Source organism: Clupea harengus, chromosome 6, assembly GCF_900700415.2.
Source record: "Clupea harengus chromosome 6, Ch_v2.0.2, whole genome shotgun sequence".
Lineage (NCBI taxonomy): Eukaryota > Metazoa > Chordata > Actinopteri > Clupeiformes > Clupeidae > Clupea > Clupea harengus.
Genome location: NC_045157.1, coordinates 13,737,448 through 13,759,100, shown reverse-complemented (window position 1 = coordinate 13,759,100; position 21,653 = coordinate 13,737,448). Strand labels below are relative to the sequence as shown.

At 42.7% G+C, this 21,653-nt stretch overlaps 3 protein-coding genes across 21 annotated transcripts in view; 2 read left to right on the top strand and 1 right to left on the bottom strand.

Annotated features, from left to right (window-relative positions):
• The window catches only part of celf1 (cugbp, Elav-like family member 1), a 33,831-nt gene extending 23,371 nt beyond the window's left edge, over positions 1–10,460 (bottom strand). For 3 of the 18 annotated variants that reach the window (XM_031569093.2, XM_031569098.2, XM_031569101.2), the window contains exons 1-3: positions 10,178–10,459; positions 7,558–7,602; positions 572–703 (exon numbers count right to left, since the gene is read on the bottom strand). In XM_031569093.2, the coding sequence (XP_031424953.1) occupies positions 572–684 (113 nt within the window). In that variant the 5' untranslated portion in view covers positions 685–703; positions 7,558–7,602; positions 10,178–10,459. Of the gene's footprint in view, positions 1–571; positions 704–7,557; positions 7,603–10,177 lie in introns of all 18 variants that reach the window. The other 15 variants (XM_042708028.1, XM_031569095.2, XM_042708027.1 and 12 more) reach the window with 9 other exon arrangements.
• Positions 10,461–10,804: 344 nt separating this feature from the next.
• On the top strand, positions 10,805–13,291 carry ptpmt1 (protein tyrosine phosphatase mitochondrial 1). Its single transcript, XM_012818944.3, has 4 exons — positions 10,805–11,602; positions 11,706–11,786; positions 12,268–12,459; positions 13,042–13,291. The coding sequence occupies exons 1-4, from the start codon at positions 11,456–11,458 to the stop codon at positions 13,171–13,173; spliced, it is 552 nt and encodes a 183-aa protein (XP_012674398.1). The 5' UTR covers positions 10,805–11,455; the 3' UTR covers positions 13,174–13,291.
• A 437-nt stretch (positions 13,292–13,728) lies between these two features.
• ndufs3 (NADH:ubiquinone oxidoreductase core subunit S3) lies at positions 13,729–21,053 on the top strand. Of its 2 annotated transcripts, XM_012818964.3 has the most exons (7): positions 17,732–17,835; positions 18,310–18,369; positions 18,494–18,591; positions 18,734–18,883; positions 19,230–19,355; positions 20,048–20,167; positions 20,746–21,053. In XM_012818964.3, exons 1-7 carry the CDS (start codon positions 17,781–17,783, stop codon positions 20,908–20,910), a joined length of 774 nt encoding a protein of 257 aa, XP_012674418.2. In that variant the 5' UTR covers positions 17,732–17,780; the 3' UTR covers positions 20,911–21,053. The 2 variants fall into 2 exon arrangements, 1 of the variants encoding a protein (XP_012674418.2); XR_004163866.2 differs by lacking the exons at positions 18,734–18,883; positions 19,230–19,355; positions 20,048–20,167; positions 20,746–21,053 and adding exons at positions 13,729–14,016; positions 14,331–14,379 and having other exon boundaries at positions 15,828–17,835; positions 18,494–18,576.
• Positions 21,054–21,653: the final 600 nt, after the last annotated feature.

Genomic DNA, 21,653 nt, shown 5'->3' with positions numbered 1-21,653 from the left:
CAGAGTGTGTGTGCCTATGTGTAGCCAGGAATAAAAACATTTTTAGATAACGATGCATCATGCTAAGCTGGCAAAAAGATCAATATGAATTTTCTCTGTTTAATCTGAGAAATGGTGTTAGTGAAGCTCTACCACGCATTCATTACATTTGACTAGGCTTAAAGATGGTGTCCTTTTTTATAGGCCTCATTAAATCTTACTGACAGCAGATATTAGATAATCAGACCCAGCCTTAAAACAGGTTTGGTGAACACAGGTGGTACGGACACTCTCTAACCAAAAAGGGTGAAGAGCTACAGTTAAGTCCATTAGTATCGCCTGACCGACACAAAAAGCAACGGGTTCCTCCCAGGCACGCATAAGAGTGTGTGACTCTTCTAGAATAGCCCAAGTGTGTGTCTCTTGGCACAGAAGAGAGCATTCATTGAGAGAAGGCCAAGGAGAGGAAGATAAGGAGACTGTGGGTCTATCCTGGCAGAGATGGTGTAACTCCTGCGAGAGTAGAGGAGAGGAGCGAAGCAGAGAAGAGCTGGGCGTTACGGAGGGGGTAGGGGAAGGGATGCGTTCTTACCCGCCCGGGGCTCCAGCCTCCAGGGCAGAGAGGGGAAGCTCGCATTGGGCCGGCCCGTGCTGCCCCTGCTGCTCCACGGACAGGTACAGGGTTTCAGCCTCCACGCTATCCATCCAGTGCCTTTGACAATCACTACAGGGAACACACACACAGAACAAATACAGGACACACACATCAGACAATGGACAAAACACACACACACACGTGAACATACAAACACACACACACACAGATACATACGGGAGACGGAGTGAGACAGTGACAGACTAAGGAAGAGGGAAGATAAAGCAAAACAGGAAGGTAGAGATGATCAGGCGATGACAGTGGCACTGGATAAACTCATGCAGCTAACGGCAGAAGAGGCATGGCAGGAAGGCAGAAGACCGACGGTGACTAAGAGCAGGGAGATTAATCACAAAGGAACAAATGAAATAGAAGCTTGACTAATTGCCCCTGGAGAAAGAATGACACACACACACACACACACACACATACACACACACACACACAGTTCAAACAGATGGGCTACGACACTGGCTCAGTTTTCATTGGGATTAGGCAGAAGTCTGGAAGTCCACATTGAGAAGCGTGTGGTCCAACAGATTTATGGCCGGCCAAACACTGAGCGACGGGGAGAGGCTGCACTGGGTCTACTGGTCCCTTTCAGTATTATTTTAAACAGCGCGCTTCATGTGTGAGTTGTGTACCAGTAGTGAACTTTTTTTTAATCCAGCAGCATGTTGCTGCAGTAGTCATCTGATACTCCAGGCAGACACAGGTGGGTGGCCACACAGGCAGCCACTGACCACAGGAAACTCAAACCGGACAGACATTACTCATCAAACCTCCAGAGCCTCATCTACTCAACATTTTCACAGTCAACGAAAGCTCTATTTTTAGATCGAACATGGTATGGAAAACACAATGTACAACGCAGAGCAGTTCACTCCTACCACAGCAGAAGCACTGAACTTCCCATCAGCGACATTAAAACCTCCTACTTCCCACAAGGGGTTGCACCAGCACATCATTTTAGAAATCACTCCAAATCGTAATCCTTTCCTGAAAAACTTGAGTACTTAGGGAGGTGGGGGGGTGACTTGTATCAACTAAAAGACTAAGCAACTATGATGGGGTTGGTCTCAGCACACAGAGTAAAGCATTAAATGAATGATCTGACATGAATGTAACTCTTGATCACCTTACGCATCGGTGAAGTACTGATGATACCAATGAGATTTTAACATTTGTTACCAACATTCTACAGAAGCCCAAGATAGAACAGTTTTTTCGTGTTCTTATTCTGTTGTAGCATCTGGTTTTCTTTTGTAAATTCAGTGATTAGTCATATTTACTAGTATTTATAAATTTGTTTAGCTACGTTAGTGGTAGTAGCCTAGTGTATGACTTAATGTTTGAGCCATCCTTCAGAAATCAGTCCAAAACTCACAATTGCTACATGTTTATCATAACAACCGTCTGTTTAATACTATTTATTTTTGCCATCACTATCCTTCCTCTTATTTGCCAAGTGCTCTAACTGAACATGCGAGCGCTGGTGTAAAACGTGAGATCCTCAGGTTGGGATATTACGTGGTGTAGGCATTAATTTCCCAGAGAGAGACGAGTTTGGAACTGAAACACTTTACTTCTCCTGCCCAATCCAAAACAATCCTACACTCATCAACTCTTCTTCTCTTCTCTACTCTCTCTACAACCTACTTCACCCCTAGCCCAAACAATGCAGTATGGGAAATGTAGTCAATACAAACAATGACCAATATTTAGAAACTGCCCCATTGTCAGCTCTTCCTCTGCCAACCCCACACAAGCCTGTGGCAGCAAAATGACAGGGAGCCCAAGGAACAATTGCAATTATGAAATAGAGGGGCGTGAATAGGTGCCTTACATAGCCATCCAAAACTCTCTACACGAGGAAAAGGTATACGAAGCTGACATATCTCTGTGTTTATGACGCATACATTAATTACAATCAGCTCTGCATGAATGGTATGTGCCGTACTGCAGCGCTGAAAAATTCATTGCTGTAGTAAAGTGGCTGGGACAGCACGGGGGAAATATGAGGTCCAAAGCACCCCGGTTAAGAGTGCACCCGCAAGCGAGCACAAACACACACACACACACACCCAAACAACTGTGCTGAGGCAGCAATATAACACTGCATTTCTGAGTGGGAAAACACACACACACACACACACACACACACACACACACACACACACACACACACACACACACACACACACACACACACACACACACACACACAAACAAACAAACAAACAAACAAACAAACAAACAAACAGAGTACCGTTACTCCAACAAGCAGGTTAGGGAGTTTGCTGCATTAAAGTTGAATGAGGCCCGGCTTTTCCAGGCCTCCCTGCTAGGGTTACAGCACTCTGCTGCTCTGGGAAGCAGCAGGGAGGGTTGTTATGTCGAAGGTCAGGCAGTCAGGTGACAACTCAACAACATAAATACTGTACGCATGTGTGTGTACGGTGCACGCACAGACATGCGCACACTCTTTGGCTGTGTCTCAGTTGCTCACACACACTCAGAGTGAGAGTTTACAAGAGCAATTCAACAGCTGAGACCACAAAGCATGTAGTCTCACTTGCGCCCGATTTACAGCATCAGTTTCAAACTGATCACATGATCCTTCAGCCCGTCTTCATGCCCCACAAACACACACACAAGAAAAGAAAAACACTCTATTTATAGCTCGACCCAGAGGGAGAAAAGGGTTGGAATGGTTTGTGAAATCTCTCCACCTTTAAGAATGCCAAAGGTCAGCCTCCTCTGACCTATCGCCTCCTAGTCACTTTGAAACTGTAGCACACACATCCCTGATGACAGAGATCCACAGGTCCTGCCCACGACATGACAAACCAGAGATTTTGACCACACCATAACAGGGCTACAGTATCAGCATAGTTTTTCTGACACTGAGTGTTGGGGGGGGACAAGTGTTGGAGCTTTGCTGTATTGTCCACAAGGAGTTCAGAGTGACAGACAGGCAAACTAGATCCTTAAGGAGACGGAAGCTAATGACTCATGCAGAGTGGCAGAACTGAACAGCCAGAGGAGGCTAAAGAGCTCACCCTCTGCACATCTGTGCGGCCATCACTCCACCCACCCATCCAAGCCAAGGCCCCAGAAAGCCTGCCCAGGAGCTCAGTGTCCGTCCCAATCATGAGCACAAACACACACACACACACACAGACCCCTTCTCCCTGCTGCTTCCGCTCTCCAACACTACTTCCTCACTAGAGGACTGATTTGGTTTGGGTTTCTATGCAGCAGACTGCAGAGACGGTGTAAAAATAAGCATTTCAGGTGGGCAGGCAGCTTTCGATGCCGAGATTCTCTGTTTAGCAATCTCTCAGTCGGGAGCTCGAGGCCGTCAGCAGCTGTGACTGACGAATCTAAATGCCCGAAACAGAGAGCGCATCAAACAACAATGCAAAGCGTTATCGATTAAAAAATAAATGGAATGCTTGTAGCGTCATTGTGTGGCTTCTTTGTGCACTCAGAGCAATAATTAGATCTCATTTCCCAGGCAGAGTAGTGAGACGGCTGCCAGGAGAAGGGCAATGTAATTATCTCCAAAAGCAGCAGGCCACAGAGCTTAATTATGAAGGGATCTCTAATCGCCCCATGCCTGTAGTCTCCTGATCTGACCATGCCAACACCCGGAGTTCTGACTCCAGCACGGCAACAGTTTAGTGGTCTTCCTCAATGCCAAACGGGCTCTCGTCTCCCCAAAGACCTTGTGAGTGATGTCGTCACTTTGTCGTCATTCGGCTGAATTTTTTTTTAAATATGCAAATCCGGATCAGAAATAATTTCTGAATGGGGAAAATGAAAAGGCTTTGAATGTATTGGCCCAGCCATGAACCCAGCTTTGTGAAACCTGCACATTTCACTGACAGAGGCTACATTTCTGTCTCATTCAGTCATTTCTGGGTTGACTGAATTCTGTTACTGTTTGATGTAACAGAGAAGTTCATCTCCCATTGGACTCTCCCATTATCTAACTGCCTAGAAGTTTCAGATAAGAACAATTACATTGGATGCCTGCATTAAGAGATGCACAAACATAATTACACTAAGAACATTATAGACGCAGCGAGACTAGGAAAATAAACTGGCAGATTTGCTACTGTTTTGTTAATGAGCTGAGGGTTCCCAACAGTAGAATGGGTCCCTGAGGCAACATAAGTACTCATGTGGGCGACATCACTGAAATCTTCATCAACCAAAATTATTCCAAAGGCTTAAAATCCTACGATTAACATTCAATTCAATTTTATTTATATAGCTTCAAAACAATAAAATTGTCTCAAGGCGCTTTACAAAGCCCAGGGCCTGAACCCCTAAGAGAACACTCAAATGCACCAATGACTAAGAGACAAAAGTACATGAGTCCAAATGTGCAGGTTTGACAAGCCTGAGTTACATACATATTAGGACAGGCACTATGTGATGCCTACTCATTTTTCAGAGAAATCACTTCTGATCCAGATCGATATACAGGCAAAGCTGGCATTTGACTTACAGGGTCTAGACTAGAGTCTAGACCAACAGCCTCTCCATGGCAACGGCTAGGCTTCCAATCCCCGAGACCACACAGCCAGCGTTCTAATATGTCTATGACTACACTCAGTGCTGATCTCGCCATGACGACAGTGTTCTAGTATCTCTAGGACAATGGCTCTGTTCACCCCACCCCACCAGCCAGCACTCTGCAATCATAGGTCAGGAGCATGGCTAGGACATAGCACGTTTACCGATTTATCTTCCACCAGTACGCCTCCAAGGAGGACAAACCTGCAGCAGAGTCTCATCAGGCAAGCCAGCCACAACACAAACTCCCCTGAGCTGAGGTGTGACCTGAGCTGGAGGTGAAGGCACATTTGTCATTTTGAAAAACCTGACAACTTCAGGGAATAAAAGAAACAAAAGCAAAATGAACAGGGATGAAGCTGTACAGTGCAGTTACTGCTGAAGGGGGTAGATTAAGGAGAGGTTCAAATATGCACCGTCATTCTCAAGCTTAGGATCCAGGTCAAACCATCTGCTCCTGAAACTATGGTACATGGCTGCAATACCCGATGACAAGCATCTAGATTAGGGATCACTTTAAAAATCAAATAAACAAACAAAATAGCACAGGAATATGTGAGGGATAATCGATGACAAAACATTCGGGTAGCAGAAAAGAATGCATGATGAAGGTGGTAATGCAAATGCAGTAATGTAATATACCTCAAAGTGCATTATTTTCTGCGACCCGAATGCTGTGAAGTCCATTATCCTGCTTATACCGCGGTTGTCACACTTGTGTTGTGTTTATTTGTGGATATAATTTCCACGTTTTGATCGCTAAAACTAACTTGCTGGTAGAATGACTTCTTTCTGCCACACATTGAGTCTTTTCATAACTTGCAGGACATACTGCCATGACTTATTCTACATGGATGGTTGATATTGCCAAAGCCCAGTTGTTAGTTCTAAGTCTTTTGCAGCCAAACTGGCATATCCCAGCATTCTGTTGAGCCTTAGCTTTGTAAAATCACTGTGGTCCTTTGCCCAAATGTAGAGAGAAGTTACTTATTTCAGCTATTTCAGACATAATATACTCCCTCTCCCTCCCTCCTCCGTTGGTGCACTCATTTGCAACAGTCACAATGTAACAGCTCATTTAAACTTCACAACTAACTTGGCAAATTGATATAGTCAAAAAACTGGGTGGCAGGCAGTCGGTGAGTAAGGATAGCATGTCTGTTTTACACACAGCTGCAGAGAGTCATCAAAACCAGCGATGAGACAGGATGTAGGCTACAAGCGAGAGATTTACAGTCTTGCATCCTGTGTATCCATTTCAGAGAGCTTCGGCTAGCATTTCACTTACAAATCATCCCTTTCCCAGCTCAGATAATACACCATCACAACAATGCTGAATGGGAATGTACATCTAATGTTGAACATGCACTGCCCTACTAATATATAACTATATTGCAAGATCAAGATCCTTTCTACACAACCTCTGGATTAAAAAAAGAGCCAATATAGCTTACAGATCAGAAAATATATTGGAATGGCATCAAGTAAAGAACTGTTTTTCTTTTCTTGCAGAGAAGTTCAATAGGAGTTCAGAGGTCACAGACTCAAAGGTCACATCATGAAAGGGCCTCCAGGTCTTCAGTGAAGGAGATAACGGAAGTGTTGCCATGCAGGAATAAAAGTCCACCCACACAGAATGATACAATTATGGAAGCATCAGGCCGTCACATGGTGGGGGGGAGGGGGGCGTGGGTGTAATACCACTGTAGTCATGGAAACAACTTGTCATTTAATTCAAGAGTGTCTCTCGAGTAGAGGTATTCAATGAAGGCCCTGTTTCAGGGAATACTCCTATATAAGGAGTCCTCTTAAAAAGATACCCCCCCTCCCTCACATAAGGATGCAGGTAACCAGTATAAACAATGTCAAGATGAAATCTGCAGAGCACTGCACTGCATCTCAGCCTGACAAGCATGTTAACTCTCAAACAGTAAACAGAATTCGAGGGTACAGACTACATCCAACACATCTAGTGGATCTGAATGTTCCTTTTTCGCATTCAAAAAGGAAATCACATTCACCTTACCACCCAATTTACAACCCCCAGGTGATTCTCTAAGTGGGATAGTGTCTGACTTCTTTCCACTTCAGGGCTACTTCTTGATCAGGTCCTTTTACCAGCTTTTCGCAAACCCCACTGCATGAGCCATCACACAGTAAGATTGATGTATGGATCAGGGAGCATGCCTGCAGAGGTCTTTACTACCCATGTCATAGTCACATAATATGTCTGGCAGGTGCTGGGCCATGAGGTCGCCTAAATGACATGCATGATGCGAGGACTTAAACGGGAGTCGGTTTCATGCTGCTGCAGTCGATTGAGATCAACAACTCACCCTGTGTTTCTCTTGTTGCCTCTGGAATTGCACCTTCTCTCTGCTCTGTGAAAGAAGGAGAGGAGAGAATGAGAATTTTTGGGGGTCTTCAAAAGGGAAGAAAAGTTTATTTATTTGACGCATAATTAAGGCAAAGCACACCCAACTGAACTTGCCGACTCCACCAGTATATTAAATAACAAGACATGTCTCCAAGTGCACTTTAGCAGTAAATCACCCATGAAGATGTGAAGTCAGGTCTACCATTAGAGGGTAACAACATGATATTGCAGTCATTTTCTTAACCAGTGCTGGGAGGACATTTGTTGCAGATACAATTTCAACATGCCCAAGTAGTACTGCTGGACCTAGGCCTACTATTGTACGTGACTGCTGGAGGCATTAGATTGCAAACTAAGAATGTACGCATTTCTCACACTTCTAATGCCACCACTTTAGTAACAGTGGACTATATACACAAATGATCGATTTTTAGATTTCACCGTTGGACACTGAAAACAGCCTTTCAAAAGTTATTTTAGTAATAGCGTTAAGCATTTGGCTTTACATTCACTACAGACCTTGCTTTCTCCGTCTACTTCATGTCAGGGCCACAGAGGACCACGGCAGACATCACAAAGATAGCTAGCTAGTGGGATGTGAACTGCAACCTGCCTGACAACAACATTTTGACAAATATAGTTCATTTCCACACAGCAAGTGTGACCACAGAGGCAAGTTTCACAACCATTGGCACACAAACCGTCCTAGGGAATGCATTCCTCTGGTCTCGCAGGAACGCTGACCTCTGCTCTTGACTTCAGAAAAGCTCACTCCAGTGGGGAGCGTTCTGTACATTAAGAATCATCTACTCATCACATGACGGCTGCGTCATGGAAGAGGAAAACTACATTATGAAATGAAAATGCTTCCTGTGGTTGTTTAGTTGGGGGGGGTTAACTGCACTGGAATAATGGCCATGCCTCTGTAAAGCCACCCTGGTTCTCTACATACAGTGCAGTGCAGTGCAGACAGGGAGTCTCAGACTTCAGCCTTCTGGAGTAATCAGGCATTTAAGTAACAAGCATTTCAACTAAATGACAGCAACTGCAAGAAGCCCAACAAGTTATCTTAAGTGGTCGGAAAAAATAAGCCTGTATGAAGGAATTCATACACACATTCACAGAATTATGTAAAATTACACCAGTCTGAAATGTATTGACAATTTATGTTAGCAAATTCCCTAACAGTGCTGAAAGGCCTCTGATCCTGCTATTATACCTGGGCAGACAGACCGGTCAGTATTTAACATAAATGGTCTGGCACCATGGTTGGACCGTGTGAAAATGCAATGTAAAGCATGATGTCAGGTCGATCATAAATTCGTTGTAAAGGGGGTCAAAGACAACTATAATAGAACAATGACAAATACTTAGCCATATTGCTTTGCATTTGTCAAAAACACAAAAACAATAGGGTAGGATCTCTACACCAGGTCTGACTGGGCAACATGGGGTAACTTGTGTATTATTTGTAACAGGCCTGAATTGACAGTGGCGTTCGCGGTGTTGGTGACAAGGCCCTCTCCAGTTTAGTGTTAAAGAAGCAGACATGCTACTATGAACTAGCTGGCAAGAGCCACACCACCAAAGTACGCACTTCGATTATCAGAAAACAATAGATGTGGTCACTATAAATGGATCCCTGATTTACCTAAACACTTGATTTTCTGTGTCAGCATTTTAACCAGCCATACGTAATTATGTGAGATTCAATTACAAACTGAACTTGTAAGCTAACGTTTTGTGGCTAGCTATCTGACAAGCTTTAACTTATAACGTTGGTGTCCTACAATAATTGCTAGAAAATTGGCCTACACTATCTGTGGAAGTTACCTCTTCAATATATTCAAGTAAGTCTAAAAGAACATTGCCCACAATGAAGATTCAGCAACCAAACGTAGAAGTGTCCCTGCCAAATGATCTGGACATATGGCAAGCTAGCAGCTGATTAACCACAAGATCGTTGTGTAACATTGGCCAGGTAAACCCACTCAGTACTGTAGCTTTGATAGTTATCTGATTAAGAAACCGTGACATTACCTACATTTTAGAGATTTGTCACCTAACCGAAAAAACTAACTGACAACTTTCTAGCCCTGATATTAGCTAAGAAGTTCACAAGAGTACAGACTGACAACCACGACAAGATACTAGCCTACAACTGGTCACCCAGGAATGGCAAATGCAGCCAGTTAGCCAGCCACGTAGCTGTCGAAAGAGCAGATACAATGTCTGGAGAGTTACGTTAAGCTTATTCACATCATTGTCGCAAGTTTGTGTCACAAAAGTGTCAGAGCAGGTTAGCTTAAGTTAAATATTTTGCCGGCAGAATATCTGACTCTACAGTCACATAGCGGCTAGTTTTTGCCAAATATCGAAGTAATTAGCAACGCAGGTTTAACACCTTTCTGTTGCTGGCTAGCTTGCTAACAAGCAGCTCCTCGGCGTAAACAACATGCTGGATACTCGATTATTAGCTGACTTAGCTGGCTAGTTAACGTAAGCTAGCTCTTGACTTTAGGCAGCTGGAAAACAATTACTGAAAAATTATAATTGATCCCGCAATCTAAAAAACTTACCCTTTGCACTGAAACTTGCAAATGGCTGTCAGGAGTTACCAGAATTCACTGCCACGATGAAATGTTGTTTAGAATTGAATATATCAGCAATTTGTTTCACCTAATCTTCATACGGCAACTGTCTATCAGCCTTACCCAGTCTTGCAAGGGAACAGTGCAAAATGGCTGTCTTTCCTGCATTTACCATCAAATTCTCAAAAAGGGGAGTGGGGGTGGAGCTCCTATTAAAAATTAATAAGGTATGCATCACGCTAGTGTTGAATAACTTCATAATATACAGCTGCTTGCTTAACCCTCTCGTTGTGTTTCGGCAAGATAATTAAATATTTTGCTATCTTGAAAAAGTGAATACCGGGAATAACCTTGTTCCCTGTAACCCAAAATGGTAAATTCGATTACACTTTTTTTCTCATGGGGTGTATTCTGAGTTATGATTAACGGTGTTTGTCCATTCGTAATTGGTGTCCTAGTTCTTTGTATGATCATGACTAATGTATTTAGTTCTTTGAAATCCCAGGAGATTATCTCGTCCAAAATGGATGTAGACGATGGCATTTGGAGGGGGCATGCGCAAGTTTATTGACATAAATGGTTTTGACTTCTGTAGGGACAACACGTGACTCGATTTAGACATTCTCTGGTTCAACCTATGTGTTCGACCTCCGTGGAAATGACACTTCACGAAGTTCTTTCTTTTGCTTGTTACATGTTTGATAAATGCGTGTCACTGTAGCCTACTTTGGACGAAGGCAATGCAGATATACACCATGCATTCTAAATCAAGACTTCTATTGCCATAATGCCATTTCTTGGATAGGGGCATTGAAACTATTTCCACGTGTCACATTTGCATGGAGAAATTTATTGCCAAGGTTACAAAAACATAAATGCAAGGAATATAATAGATATATGCTGAGCGATGAGGTGTTGGTGCATTTTCATTTAGTGGGTAATCGGGCACGACCAGAAGGACTTTGGTACGACCTAAATGAGATGAATCAATGAGTTCTTGGACCATTGTCGTGTGGGTATGGTATAACCAAAATGAGATGGACGCATGTAGGTGACAATAATATGAATGAACGCCAGTATGATTTCGGTATGTAGCACTCCAGTACAGGAGGTGGCGGTAAGAGATGACTTTCAAAACGTCATTGAAGCCAAAGAAAAGAAGAAAATTATTCAGCTAGCTAGTTGCACGCATTGGCTTCATATCGGGCTAGTAGTATACAGCAAGTTGTAACTGTCACTAACAAAGTATCGGAGAAAGGCTACAATATGTCAGGGGCATTGGCAAGGCTTTTATTTTATCCGACCTTAGCGTATAATGTTATAATGGAGAAAATAACCTCCAGGCAATGGTATAACCGTGTGGATCAGACTGTTATACTGGGAGCCCTTCCTTTCAAATCAATGACAGAGGAGGTAAGTTGACAGACTTACGGACAGACAACTGATTGAAAACAAGTGTGTGTGTGTTTAGCTTTTTACCTTTTAACGCTCTTTCTGTCTTTATGTCGTTGTTCAGTTGGTACAGACAGAAAATGTTACAGGAGTGATAACAATGAATGAGGAGTACGAGACTAAATACTTCTGCAATTCATCTGAGGTGAGTGATGAGCTGTGTTCCTTTTCATTTCAAAGCAGTTTGAATTTTTGTACTCGTATCTGTATGGTTATAATTACTTGACTGCATTGGCGTAATTCCTTGCAAGCCTAGAGCAACTCCAATGGTTTGCCTTAATCAGTATCACGTTTTTCCTGTCTGGCCCAGATTCATGGCGTGCCTGTATAATCCTTTTGCACGTCAACATACAATGCCAGTATGAATGAAATACAGTGAAACATAGCGCAGTGAAATGTGGGAGTAGTCAATCCTTTGTCATGAAAAGCATACCATTGATTGAGTTTGAATGGTTCACCTGAGGATGACATTGAATCTCTGAAATGTTACACTTTCCTGATGAGAGGAATATGAGAAGAGTTTCTTTTTTTTCATGGTATTTAATTTATAAGTGTCTGTAAGTAAAGGCATGCACCTGTTTGTGTGTGTGTGTGTGTGTGTGCGTGTGTGTGTGTGTGTGTGACAGGAGTGGAGGGCGGCTGGGGTTGAGCAACTCTGCCTGAGCACTGTTGACCTCACAGGTGTGCCCACAATGGAGCACCTGCAGAGAGGTGTGGAGTTTGCCCTGCAGCATCGACAGCAAGGCACCAGCGTGTACATACACTGCAAAGCCGGCCGATCACGCAGCGCCACTGTTGCCGCTGCTTACCTCATCAAGGTGAGACAGCTGGAGACTGACATTTGACGTGACAACAAAATGTCAGCCACGTCACAGTAGCCTTTCCGACAAGCATTGGGGAACATTAGGAGACAATGAATGAAGATAAAGCCCTGTCTTATATTCAAATTATAAGAACATTCAAAATGTGTATACTTTCAGTCTGGAAGGTGTGTAACTATGGTGGATGATGTTCCTGCATTAATGCTATGTTTTATTTAGCCATTGATATGGTTTAGGCTTTTCAACTTAAAGGTTACAGTCTGAGATTCAGTTTTGGTTTTGTGAGGGGCTGTTAATATGACATTACATTACACCTCTGCCCTTCATGCGCCTGAAGAACCATGTTGATTGGCCTGGATTGTTTATGGCTCGGTCTGTTTCCCATTTACAGAGCCATTACTGTGTACAAACATGCCTTCAAATTGCTTAGACTTTTCTGTGTGTATGTCAGGTGTCTGACCTGTACTATCTGTGTCTGTTATTCAGTTGGTTTAGCACTAACATGATACTACATGACCTGTAGTGCAATTTAGTCCAACCAAATTGTTTTTTTTCTTCCTGCATGTGCTTTCCCTACAGCTTCACTGCTGGAGTCCTGAGGAGGCATGTCGCACGTTGGCATCGGTGCGGCCACACGTACTGGTGCGCTCCGCACAGAGGGAGTTGCTCCTGCAGTACTATCAGCAGGTCTGTGCATCTGGCTCCAGCTAGAGGAAGGATGGAGGAGCCAAAACCATCCCAGTAGAGAAAAACAGCTTGGTTATGGGGACGCACAAAAGATCTAATAGTTGTTTTTATATTGATGAAGACATTTTTATACTCTGTCATACACACTGGGCTATCAGTGCCTTCATAAAAAAGGATGTGAAAAAACTGACTTGTGGTTACTATTTATTGACTGTATTAAAGTTACAGATTGTGCCAAATATTGTAATCATGTGTTTTCTTTTTTAAGTGATAATTAATGGGGGTAGTATGAATAAATAGGTTGAACAAATCATACAACATGGCTTTGTAGTTTACCAAAAGCATACTGATAAAGGATTGTAGCAACATGCCAGATTAAGACTTATTTCAGTTAAATAGGAAACAGTGCTGAGGTTATCATTGTACCAGTGGAAAAGACTTATTAATATGTTCATTGGTGTTTTTTTTTTTTGTAAACCTGTTTGTTCAGACTGATTTCTAAATAAACTGAAGAATATAATGTCTATGATGCAACAACACTCCCCTTCAGTCAGTAAGATTAACCATTAACAGTACAAAACAGAAATGTGTTAAACATATTTGGACAACTAATTCACAGTATGTATCAGAGTTCCTGTGTAATTTGATTACTGGTCCATCCTATCTATCCATTCTAAGTTTGCAATTGTCTTGGTAATATTCTGCTCAATTGGGGACCGTTAGCTTCGTCGTTTAAAGCTCGTGCAGAGAAGAGGGAAACGAAGCGTGCCCACTATGCGACAGGGCAGAGGAAAGTCCCTGAGAGTGACACAACTGAAAGAAAAACATCTGAAATGGCGATTGTTTAGCTTAAAATGGAATTTACCGGTAAGGAATTTGCCAAACACAATCAATATGTAAGTTGATTATTATTTAATAATTGTCAGTGACAATGTTGAATTAAAAAAGAAGGTATGCACCTGCTGCCGTACGGTTTCTCCACTGCTACAAGAATGAATTAATTATGTAGTTAGTGGATTCCTTTTGAAGCAAACCAATCTGCTGACTAACATGTTCTACAGGTTTGTAGACTGTAGACTACAAAACACGTAATATGAGGGTGAAAGGCGGAAGGACTTGTTATGGAGAGCACCGATTGTTGTCATGGACGTGGTGTACATATGCTCTCTTTTTCAATGTAGGCCAAGTTTATCGGACTTGACAGACCACAGCTACTAATAATGGAAATAAGTAAGTCACCTAAAAATATAGGCTATGTGTGTGTGATAGGGATGCGACGGTACAGTGGGCCACGGTTTCGGTATCTTCATATTTAAGACTAAAATAAAATCACCCTTTAAAAAATGAACTACTTATTTCGCCTCTAGACAAATACAACTTTCTATTCAGAAAATAGCAGCATGACTGACTAGGCCTGCCAATCTTAAATACTCCCACTGCTTTCGTTATTACCTCCGCCATGGTTCTCGGTGCAGTTTGTTTGTTAGTTTGTCTGTCTGTCTGTAGAATTAGGCAAAAACTACTGGATCGATTTCCATGAAAGGTGTAGCATGGGCCACAGAATAACCCATTCAATTTCGGAGTGGATCCGACTCACGGGGTGGCTCCAGTAATTAAGTTTCACTTTCGCTAACTGCAAGATGTGGTATTTGCCATTGTCGGAGGTCTGAGCTCTCTAAGTGCCCAACTAGTTTCTTTGGTTTGTTTTTTTATTTGTCGCAGGTTGTTGTTGGAATACAGCAGCGCTAACGAGTGGACTCTCCTTGCTCCACCTGAGCTTCGGCTGAATTATGGCGACGTAAATGGAAGCATCATGTTAGAACTTTCCACTCCAGTAGCCAACAGTGGCAAAGCAATGCGTGCAGACTCTCATTGATTGTTTACAGTCTTCTTATCCCCGTCATCGTATTGAATGTTGAATGCAAAATGTTTTCACACAGCGGATTTGAAAGTCGCGGTGCTTCTCCAAATTTGCTTCTCTCTGCCTAGCTAGTGTTCGCCATGGTCAAGTTGGAGCTGAGATCATTTTGATTTTAGTGTCCCCTCTCTTCTCCAGCTCGTATTTGCACATAAAGCGCATATCCAGAAATGAACCGATTTGATTGGGCACATGTTTGACTTTACTTTAAAAAATATCATAATTTATACAGTAAAAATGTCTAATATTGAGTGTGTGGGTAGTCAGAGAGGTCCTGAAAACAGCCATATCAGTCTCACTCTGGAATTATTGAACAAACTGTTTTTATTGTACTTTGAAATATCCCCGTTCCCGTTCTGGGCGGTTCGGATGCGTTTACCATAAATATCAGTATATAGGTGCAGTAGAATTTCTGTGTCGGCTGATTTGACCGAAGACACGCGAGTGTCGGCTGGCTTGACCGCAGTGAAAATTCTTACAGTCTCCAGAGAAGTGAGCGCAGTGCAGTAAGCAAGTTTTGAAAATGATAGGAAATTGACAGGCGTACCATAATACCGCGGTTCACATGTGCGTATTGAACCGTGGGGGGCGTACCGAACAGTTCAACAATATACCATGTACCGTTGCATCCCTAGTGTGTCAGGATTTTTGTATCCTCAGCTACAGCTGGATACTTACACCACCTACTGGGTATTCATCATTGGGTGAAGTGCACTGATTTTCATTTTGTCATTTTTTGTCTTTCATTATAACCCCACAGGCAGACAATCACCCCTCTGTGTGGTGCTCACAGCAGCCATCGGAGGCTATGCTATCACAGCCACGACAGCACAAGCAGTAGAGGCAGGAGACTTGTTTATAAAAAGCACCACCTTCACAGAGGTTTCTCGTATGGCAAAGGACACAGGTGCAGTTGGTGTGGGCTTACTGATGAGCTGCCTGACACTGGGCATTGCAATGTGGTCGGCGGCAGTAGGCATCAAGCTCGCCACAGGAGTGAGTGGAATTTTCAGGATGCTGGGATTGGAGACTTTGACGATGACCTCCGTGGGGCCGCTGATTGTCCTGGGAGCCTCGGGAACCGGAGCCTTGCTTGGGACAGCTGCTGGATCTCTCCTGGTGTGGGGAAAACAGGGAGTCTTGATGGGACTCAGTGTTGTTCTACTAGTCAGCTGCATTATAATGAGGCCCTTCACACCAGTTGCATTGACAAATGTCCTTGAGGGACGTGGCCTTTTGATGAAACAACTCATAGTGTTTTTGATCATGCAGTTCATAGTCATGTTTTTGGGGATGATTGTGAGCTTCGTTCATCCAGGCGCATACATTTTAATGCTAATAATGACATGGGCTAGCGTGGGTTTAGAACCGACCCGCCAATGTACATTAGCACAAAGGCTTTTGAGAAATCTCCCAGGTCAGATGCCAGATTCAGGAGATTTCCTTGTGTACAGTTTTTGTATGGTGGTCTTGTTCACAGGATTTGCAACTGGAACTACTGCTTTTTGTCTGTCCTACAGAGAGAAGCCGCAGCAGGCCACCAGAATAATATTGCTATCATCTGCGCATATCGCCCCACTGTGTGCTACCATCATGGGAGCCGTGCTTGGCATCTACTCCATGCTGTGGTTAAAGACTACAGATGCTGAAAAAGTGGCTCTTGGAGCAGTGAGCACAACCATATTTGCTCTGAAGGGTGTTTCAGCAGCGTTTGACAGTCTGGGCCCCTCTGGCGCTGCAGGGATGCTCATGGGAGTGGGTGGCATGGCAGGACTATCTGTGGAAGTGGCTGTAATAGCTGCAAAGATGAGGTACCGTGGGCCAGGAGGTGCAGGTGCTTTCTTTGGGACACTTGGGGGTGGTATTTTGGGTACAATATCTTTATCACCAGCAAGAAAAATACTATTATTATCAACAACAGCTGTTGTGGCTGCACTGGCAAATCTTGAGAGAATCGAACAAATGGGACATGGAGTCACAGGAGCTGAAGAAACCAAACAACTGGGGAGTCCTGTTGAGGGCGCAGTATTTTTTGGCATCGTTGCAATGGCAACCGGAGCTGTAGGACTGGCAGTAATCGTCATTGGGGTCACTGGTAATACTGGGTTTGTCACAGTTATTGTTGTATGCTTAGTAGCAATAAGATATTTATTCAAACTTACGAAATAATGGCATATTATAGCACAGCATTAATTCCTGTCATGTGCTCTCATTTTCATCATGATAGTTCATTTTCAATCTGAATGGATGGCTGTGTAAAGAAAGTAAAATATATTTTACTTTAAGGTGTAAATATATTTTAATTTGATGTAGTGTTTGAAAATGTTTTGATTGGAAATCAGTGATATACTGAGAGGCTAGTGCGTGAGAACATTGCATTAGATTTACTACTACTTCACCACCAAATACAAATCAACTTTCATTGTGCCGATGATATCGTAGGCCTATGCTGCCACCTAGTGTATTAAAAAGTTTTCATCTGAGAACACGATAAATCAACGTTCAGTCTCATATCTTTTATTTTATCATTATATCTTGTATGTTCATTTGTTGAGAACATACATTTCAGTGAGCTTACAGAGAAACAGCTCACACCAAAATAGTTCAGAAAATAATGGGGAACCTTACAAACACATACAAATATTTCATTATGTTATTTGAGAGTTCAGACTATTCACTGACGTCACTTACAAGAGCCGATTTGTTACCCAACATGGCGGCCTCGCTGGTCAGATTTGTCCGTGGAGGGCTCAACAAGACTTTAAATCGTGAGTAACCACCAGGCCTGTCTTGTTCATAAAGAATGTAATTGTTCTAAGGATATTTAAATTGGCGGGACAAGCTCATATTTATCAAACAACCTATTTTATCGTTGAAAGCCACACAGAACAGTTGACCTTCCTACTTGCTAGCTAATGCCATCGGTTTAAATAGACAGCAGCCGACCTGTGTTTGCAGTGTTTTTCCCCCTATTGTAACGCTGGCAACATATCATATTACTGCAATTATAAGAGTTGTCACCTGTTGCAACTAGAAAAGGCTACTCCCTAGCTATCTAATTTTGTGTAACTTAGCTAGTTACGTTAGTTATAGCTAGCAAGAATGTTAGCTGATCATGTGCAGAAGCGGTCATTGGTAAGCGCGATTTTGGTGTTTGTTGGTGTGGTATGTAACTGGAGACATTTAATTAGGACAGTTAATCAAAAATTTTATTTTAACATTGCATTCTTTTTTACTTATAGTGAGTCGAAACGCAGCATTTATCCAAACACGGTGGGAAACTACGACAACTGAAACCAAGCGTAAGCAACGTCATCTAACGCACGTTACCCTTTACGTTATCCTAACCCAGTGTAACTATCCTGTTCAGTTTGTTTTAAGGATTCTATCTATAACGTCTATGATTTTATTTATTCTCAAACATAGCAACTGTCAGACCCAAGGATGAGGTCACCCACAACCGGTTGTCTGCTTTCGGAGAGTACGTGGCAGAGATACTCCCCAAATATGTCCAACAAGTCCAAGTGAGTTTTCTTTGGTTGCTGCCTGCCACCACACAGAAATTGAAGTGCCCAAGCGGAGTACCCTCTTTTTACACTACTGCTTGAAGTGGTGAGGCTATTGCACCTTTTTTTATGCCACACTCATGTGCTTTTGTGATTACAGGTGACCTGCTTCGATGAGTTGGAGATCATGATCCATCCCGATGGTATAGTACCTGTTTTGACGTTTCTGCGAGACCACACCAATGCTCAGTTCCGGAATATGAGTGACCAGACGGCTGTGGATATCCCCACACGACCAAACCGCTTTGAGGTGCTGACCGCTTCAGTTTGGCCTGATTTAGCTTCTTTGTTTTCAGTTAGCTTTATTTTTTTGGAACGATATATTGAATACTTATATTTACTTTATTATTATTATTATTATTATTATTATTATTCATTTGCATTGTTAGATGATTAACTTTTGACTGTTTTTTTTTTTTTTTTTTTTTTGCATTGATTACCTTTAGCAGAATGAAACTCCGTTGTATGGATGTCACTTTATTTTGTAGTTTGTAGCACATGCAGTGCAATGTCCAAAATTATCATTTACTCCAACGTAGTAAGTAAGGCCTATGCTCTGTGGTAAAGTTCATTGCCTCTTTGTTGACTCTGAACAGATTGTCTACAACCTGCTGTCTCTTCCTTTCAACTCACGGATCCGTGTGAAGACGTACACGGATGAGCTCACACCTATTGATTCCAGTGTGTCCGTTCACAAGGCATCAAACTGGTATGAAAGGGAGGTATGTACACATGTTCTGATTAAGATCCAGATACACGCTGATGCAAGTGCACTTTTTTGAAGCATGTTTTTATAAGCAACTAGTACTGGTATCTTCACATTACTTTTCTTGGTAGTCATGTGAAGGCCAGATAAACACACCTGTCTTTCGAACTAGCCACATAGGCTATGTATGCGCCAAGTTCTGTGGTCCGGGTTGGACCACACAGCAAAAATGTAGCTTTCACAGCACATCGCCAACTAAATCGCCAAAAGGCATGCGTTAGCATGCTAGGAAGCCTTTCATCACTACAAACTGTGCTGTTTGGGTTTGTAAGGGGTTTTGCCCACCTTTCCAGTAGTTAGATAGTCAGTTTTCAACCACAATGCCTTACTGCTGCTTTGGACAGTGTTGAGTTTGGCTCATCTGTGCTTGAAAATATGTACAACAGACAGACTTCTCTTACCTCAATAATCTTTCTGCCTACAATAAAATTCTTATCTACAGTGCATGCTGAAACCCTTAAAATGGTTGTTTAAATCTTGTTTGAAAAAATAAATCAAACATTTCACAACTGAGTAAATATCTTAAAATAATTAGTTAACCTGCTGCAACTCTCAAAGGTTTTGTGTTTTCATGTGGATACAGGGCTAAATAGGGACAAGGATAAACAGTGTATGTTGTCACTGAGCCTTATTGTTGTTGTTTTCCAGATATGGGATATGTATGGCGTTTTCTTTGCCAATCACCCAGACCTGAGACGAATCCTGACCGATTACGGGTTTGAGGGGCATCCCTTCAGGAAGGACTTCCCTCTCTCTGGATATGTGGAGGTAAGGATGAGAGTTTGGTTTGTCAGTTCTATCAAGGCCGTGATAAAGTGAAAGGGAAGCTCTATTTCCGTTTGTTGCATCAGCCACCTTCGTAACATCCCAGAGGCCTCCAGAGGATCTTGGCTGATTAAGTGTGAAGCCGTAGGACCCATGTGGGATTACAGCTGTATAACACGGCTCTGTTGTGCCAGCCTCTTTTTGAGACCTCATCAGGGGACTAGTGTATTTGTATAAATGTTCTCCCTGGCTCCATCTGCTAGGTCAGTCTGAGGGGACAAAGGGCCATGTGAAATTTGTATTATTTCGTCACAAATGTCTGGCTGTCTGATGTTTGTTTATTTAGTTATTTATTTTTCTCGGGCCACTGTTTTTCCTCCTCTGGCCAGCAGGTGGTGTTATTAGCATAGTGTTTGTTTGTGTGACCCCATTTTTTGGGGCATGTTTTTATTTTGCTTGTATCACAGCTACACTCTCAATGTAGAGATTACCCAGAAGTGAAAAAAACAAAGAACCAGTAATATTATGTAACTATGCACTTCCTCCTCGTCCTCATTTCCTCCCATTTGATGTGTTTGTAGGTGCGCTATGACGACGAGGTGAAGCGCGTGGTGGCCGAGCCAGTGGAGCTTTCCCAGGAGTTCCGCAAGTTTGACCTGAACAGCCCGTGGGAGACCTTCCCTGCTTACCGGGAGCCCAAGGACGCCCCAAAGCTGGAGGCTGGAGACAAGCCTCCTGCTAAGTGATGTGACCGTTATGTGTTGTGCCCCACTCCTACACTGATACAGATATTTATGTAAATAAAGAAACAGGTTGTTGTATGTACTTTGGTCTCTAAATTCTTACGCTGGACTGAAGCTCTACATGCAGAATAAAGAGTACACAGTTATATATGTGTTTCTCATCTTTTCACTCAGTTTTAACACCATGTGGTTAGCGTGTAGAGTTTTCTCCCTTTGTTGTGTGGTGTAGTTTGCTGTCTACTACAGGATGCTGTGTTTGGATTTCCCTTCGCTGCTGTGTCACAAGCACCAGCCTGTTCATTCGATTATGTTCGGAGATTAGCCATAGATAATTGCGTTCTTCCGCCAAATTAACTTCCCAATTTGAACTAGGTAAATATATCTCTAAGATGCCTGTGGTAGCAAACAACGAGAAATATAATAGATTGCCTCAACCATGTCCAGACAGATTCTCTTGACTTACTGAAATGCATTGAAAACACTGTTCATTAGGTTCTTGATCCTCTTCAATGATTACCTGCTGATTGAGGTTGTTACAGTTTTCCTCAGTTGTTAACACACAAAAAGCGAAAATTCGGCACAATTTGCACAACCTTCATGTACAGATCGCTCGACCCAATTTGGCACTACTTCACACTCCCTTATCTGCATTAGACTCTGATTTTTCTTCTTTACACTCTGATGTCAATTACACATCACCTTGTTGTCAAAACACAACACACAATGTTCAGTTGTTGCACACACTT